Below are 6,000 nucleotides of genomic sequence, written 5' to 3' on the forward strand. Positions count from 1 at the left end.
GTCCTTGCCCGCCCAAATGCCAGGAGTTCCTGTCCCTCAGAATCCCCTCCAGTAACTTCCCCACTACTGGTGTTAGGCTCACAGGCCTGTAGTTCCCTGGCTTGTCCTTGCAGCCCTCCTTAAATATAGGTACAACATTAGCCCCCCTCCAGTCTTCCAGTACTTCACCTGTGGCCAACAACGGTATTAATGACAATAATCTTTTGTCCTTCCTTGTCTAATTACACCGAATCCTTGTTATTCTTGAGGGATAGGGGCATGGACTTCCCACTGATAACAAATAAAAGGGGATACCACAAAGACATCTGACAACTGCAGCAACGTCCAGCGATCGGTGCCCCTAGGGAGGGAACAACTGGCATGTAAGTTTCAGCTTGTTGGTTTCAACTGGTCAAAGCCACCCCAACCCTGGCTCTGACCACACACCATCCATTGGCATTTCTGTTGCGGGCTTTGTAGAGGGTTCAGAAGAGGTTCACCAGGATGTTGCTTGGATTGCAGAGTATTAGCTATAGGGAGAGGGTGCACAAACTTGGGTTGTTTTCTCTGGAGCATCGGAGGCTGAAGGGAGACCTGATAGAGGTTTATAAAATTATGAGAGGCATAGATAGGATAGACAGTCTTTCTCCTGGGCTGGAACCATCAAATACTAGAGGGCATAGGTTTAAGGTGAGAGAGGTAAAGCTTAAAGGAGATTTACAAGGCAAGTTTTTTACTCAGAGAGTGGTAGATACCTGAACATGCTGCCAGGGGAGGTGATGGAGGCAGATACAATACCAGTGTTCAACAGGCATTTAAGCAGGCACATGAACTGGCAGGGAATGGAAGGATATGTGAAGGCAGATGGGATTAGTTTCGATTGGCATCATGGTCGGCACAGACATTGTGGGCCGAATGGACTATTCCTGTGCTGTTCTGTTCTATGTTCTTTGTTCTACTTGAGAGCACAAGACATCAAAAGCAATCCATCTTATTCCAAACAGAATGAACCCAATGCCACTGGAGAGAGCTCCAGAGGACGGACTGTACCTACCAACACTCCCAGCCACACCCAGCCAACCACGCAAGTGCGCGGATCCAGAGATATTAAGTCGGTGGATCACGCGGACTTTGTGTCCTTGAATTTAAATTGCCAGTTCATGGTGGGATTTGAACCATTGACTCTGGACCAACTGAGCAGCCCTCTGGATAAAAAGTCCAGTCATTTAACCATTGTTACCACATCCAAAATCTTGGGTGATAAAACTTCACAAAAAAATCTGAAGTTTAACCCCTCACCTGCGCCTAACATGCAGGAGAAGTGAAACACTTTAGGCAAACATTGTATATTTTTGTACCCAGACATCTCTTGGGGATCTTTAATTGTGTCTCCTTCAGCCTGTCCTACTCAGAACTGAAGAGTGCATTCTCTTGGGCTGCGAGAGAGGGGTGCAAGCTCCCTGCCTGTGAGATTGCTGACTTCGAGTGTCAAACTTCACTGCCCACACAGAGGGGGTGGTTCTTGACAGTGAACGATAGCATGAAATGAGTGATGGTTAATTGGCTACAAAAACAGAAAATGCTGGGAAGCTGAGCAGGTCAGGCAGTATCTGTGGTAAATTGGTTTATTACTGTCACATGTATCGAGGTACAGTGAGAAGCATTGTTTTGCATGCCATCCATACAGATCATTTCATCACATCAGTGCATCGAGGCAGTACAAGGGAAAACAATAACAGAATGCAGAATGAAGTGTTACAGTTACAGAGAAAGTGCGATGCAGGCAGACAATGTGTAGGGCCATAATGAGGTAGATTGTCAGGTCAAGAGTCCATTTTATCGTACAAGGGGACCATTCAATAATCTTATAACAAGGGGATAGAAGCTGTTCTTGATGAAAAACACGATGATGCTGGAGGAACTCAGCAGGCCAGGCAGCATCCGTGGAGAAAAGCAGGTGGTCAACGTTTCAGGTCAGGACCCTTCTTCAGGACTCCTTGAGCCTGGTGGTACGTGCTTTCAGGCTTTTGTATCTTTTGCCCAACAGGAGGGGGGAGAAGAGAGAATGTCCGGGGTGGGAGGGTTTTTGATTATGTTGGCTGCTTTACCAAGGTAGCATGAAGTGTAGACATAATCCATAGAGGAGAGGCTGGTTTCTATGATGCGTGGGGCTGTATCCACAACTCTCTGCAGTTTCTTGTGGTCTCGGGCAGAGCAGTTGCCATACCAAGCCGTGATGCATCTGATTAGGATGCTTTCTATGGTGTATCGATAAAGATTGGTGATGGTCGGGCGGGGACATGCCAAACTTCTTTAGCCTCCTGAGGAAGTAGAGCGGTTGGGGAGCTTTCATGGTCGAGGCTGAATGGGGGCAGTTACCAGCACTTTAATCATCCTGGTCTGTGCAAAGAGTTCTTAATGATAAGATGATGGACCTGCCCAGCACGCCAGACCTATGCAGGTGAAATGAGAGATAAATGGAAAATGGAAAATGCTGGAAAAACTAAGCAGGTCAGACACTATTGCAGTGAGAGGAACCTTCTCCGATTACAGACACTCCCTTTGTTCTGCACATCCCTCCTACCCTGTCTCCTACTGAAAGCTAATTTGCATCCCTCACTTTCCCAGTTCTGACATAGGGTCACAGACACAAAACATTGATGGTTTCTCTTTCCACGGATGCTGCCTGACCTGTTGAGCATTTTCTCTTTGTGTTTCAGAGTTCCATTGTCTGCAGGCTTTTTGGTTTTGATTTTCATGGTTAACTGGTTGCCCTTTTCCCATCCTATTGACTGCAACGGTTTGGACCTGGACCAGATTACAACAACATTCTTGCTGTGCCTTTCACACAGTGAGATACCTCAGATGCATCGCAGCACGACTACCAGAGACAAGAACACCAGGAAATAGGAGCAGAAGGAGGCCACTCGGGGCTTCAAGCCTGGTTTCGGGGAGCAGAGGGATCTAGGGGTCCATATCCACAGATCCCTGAAAGTTGCCTCACAGGTGGATAGGATAGTTAAGAAAGCTTATGGGGTGTTAGCTTTCATAAGTCGAGGGATTGAGTTCAAGAGCCGCGAAGTAATGATGCAGCTCTACAAAACTCTGGTTAGACCACACTTAGAGTACTGTGTCCAGTTCTGGTCGCCTCATTATAGGAAGGATGTGGAAGCATTGGAGAGGATGCAGGGGAGATTTACCAGGATGCTGCCTGGTTTAGAGAATATGCATTATGAGGAGAGACTAAGGGAGCTAGGGCTTTACTCTTTGGAGAGAAGGAGGATGAGGGGAGACATGATAGAGGTGTACAGAATATTAAGAGGAATAGATAGAGTGGACAGCCAGCGCCTCTTTCCCAGGGCACCAATGCTCAATGCAAAAGGGCATGGCTTTAAAGTAATGGGTGGGAAGTTCAAGGGAGATGTCAGAGGAAGGTTTTTTACCCAGAGAGTGGTTGGGGCATGGAATGCGCTGCCTGGGGCAGTGTTGGAGGTAGGTACATTGGTCAAATTCAAGAGATAAGCATATGGAGGAATTTAAAATAGAGGGATATGTGGGAGGAAGGGGTTAGATGGTCTTAGGTGAGGTTTAAAGGTCATCACAACATTGTGGGCCAAAGGGCCTGTACTGTGCTATACTGTCCTATGTTCAATGTTCTTAACTCCTTCTGTGCCCGTTCCCCATAACCTTATGTCCTCGATCATTGAAATATTTATCTCTCTCCACCTTAAATATATCCGATGATCTGGCCTCCACCACTCTCGGGGGCAAAGAATTCCAGAGATTCACTTCCCTCTGAGAGAAGAAATTTCTGCACACCTCAGTTTTAAATAAGCAGCCCCCTTATGTGCCCTTGTTCATGATTCACCCATTAGTGAAAACATCTTAACATCTACCCTGGCAAACCCCCTTAGAATCTAAGATAAGATACCTTTATTAGTCACACGTACATCAAAACACGCTGTTAAATAGATCTTTTTGCGTAGTGTTCTGGGGGCAGCCCGCAAGTGTTGCCAAGCTTCCGGTGCCAACATAGCATGCCCACAACTTCCTAACCTGTACGTCTCTGGAATGTGGGAGGAAACCGGAGCACCTGGAGGAAACTCACGCAGACAAGGGGAGAATATACAAACTCCTCATGGACAGTAGCTGGATTTGAACCTGGGTCGCTGGCGCTGTAATAGCGTTACGCTAACCACTACACTTTGAATAAGTTCACCCCTCATTCTTCTAAACTCCAAGAAATACAGACCCAAACTCTTCAGCCTCTCTTCAGAGGACATCCCTCTCATCCCAAGAATTAGCCTGGTGAATCTCCCTTGGACTGCCTGCAACGTTACTACATCTTTTCTTACATAAGGAGGTCAAAACTGTGCACAGTATTCCAGAAGAGTCCTCACCAACACCCTGTACACAAATGTAACAAGACCTCCCTCTTCTTAAACTCCAGCCTCTTTGCAATAAAGGCCAACAGGTCGTATGCCTTCTTAACGACTTGCTGGACCTGCCTGTTAGTTTTTTGTGATTCATGCACCAGTGCACCTAGATCCCTCTGAACTTCACCCATTTGCAGCCTGTCTCCATTTAGATAATAATCCACCTTTTGATTCCTCTAAGACTCATAGAACAGTACAGCACAATACAGTCCCTTCAGCCCACAATGTTGTGCCAACCTTTAAACCTCGCCTAAGACTATCTAACCCCTTCCTCCCACATATCCCTCTATTTTAAATTCCTCCATATGCTCTTGATCCCAGATATATGACCTCACACTTCCCTGCAACAATCTCCATTTGCCAGATTTTCACCCAATCACCCTATCTATCTATATCCCATTGCAAAATCACAATGTCCCCATCACAACATATCTTTCCACCCATTTTCGCATAAAAAAACCCACAAGAAAGTTCAAGGTAATGCTATTTTATGAGGAAAGATTGGACAGGCTTGGCTCGTATCATCTGGTTAAGAAGAATGAAAGGGCGTGAAACATTGAGGGTGGACGCAGAGAGGATATGTCTACTACAACTAGGTTTCACTGTTTACAAATAAAGGGTTGCCCTCTTAAGATGGAAGTGAGGTGAAATTCTTTATCTCTGAGGGTTATGAGTGTTTGGAACTCTCTTCCTCAAAAGACGGTGGAAGCTGAGTCTTTTTTTAAGGCAGATTAGATGGATTCTTCCTAATCAAGGAGGTGTAAGGTTACTGGGGTGTTGACGGGTATGAGGATCAAGGTCACAGTCAGAATGGTCCTGATCCTATTAAATGGTAGCCCAGGGGCCGAGTGGCCTGCTCCTGCTCCTATGCTCACAAGAGGACATTATGGAATGCTTCTGAAAGGTTTTCTGCAGAGGGGTGGGAGGAGTTCCAGCTCCTGAGGAAAGAATTCCAAAGTTTAGAGCGCAGACAGGGAAAGATGTAGCTGGCAAGGACAGGACAGAAGAATTTGGAAAGTGGGATCTTCGCAGTAGGTTAGAGTTGGAGGCAAGCAGAGTACTTGCATTTCTGGAGGAGGTGAGCTTCTTTGTGTCCGTCCCACTGTAATATCATATCTGAGCAAAAAGTCAAGTTTATTGTCATCTGCACAACTGCATGTGTGCACAGGTGCAATGAAAAACTTACTTGCAGCAGCATCACAGGTACACAGCGTCAGATTCACAACATCCACGACATCACGCATTATACAAAATTATACAAGAAAGAACAGAATTAGGATAGAAAACACTTTTCGTAGTGCAGAGTGATCCTAGTGTTGCTATACTGAGGTAGTGATTAGGGTTGCGCAGGTTAGTTCAAGAACTGAATGGTTGAAGGGATTTGGCCTTTGTTTCAACAGCATCAATGACAGCACTAGAACACTACCTGGGAATCATTAAACATGAGTTTTGTGTCATAAAACCTGGTTAACTTTATCTTTCCCCCTCTGACCTCTCAGCGTTTGGCTTCTTACACTGTTGCAATGAAACTAATGTTCCAACGAGGCATGTCACAGCCCTCAGTAGTCAACATTAAATTCAACAA

General features: G+C 45.8%; 1 protein-coding gene across 1 annotated transcript in view; it reads right to left on the minus strand.

The window, feature by feature from the left end:
- Positions 1–5,710, minus strand: part of dnase2b (deoxyribonuclease II beta) — a 40,458-nt gene extending 34,748 nt beyond the window's left edge. The window contains exon 1 of the mRNA XM_052010676.1: positions 5,602–5,710. Within this exon, the coding sequence (XP_051866636.1) occupies positions 5,602–5,659 (58 nt within the window). The 5' untranslated portion in view covers positions 5,660–5,710. The remainder of the gene's footprint in view (positions 1–5,601) is intronic.
- Positions 5,711–6,000: the final 290 nt, after the last annotated feature.

This window comes from Pristis pectinata, chromosome 3, assembly GCF_009764475.1.
Source record: "Pristis pectinata isolate sPriPec2 chromosome 3, sPriPec2.1.pri, whole genome shotgun sequence".
Taxonomy (NCBI): domain Eukaryota; kingdom Metazoa; phylum Chordata; class Chondrichthyes; order Rhinopristiformes; family Pristidae; genus Pristis; species Pristis pectinata.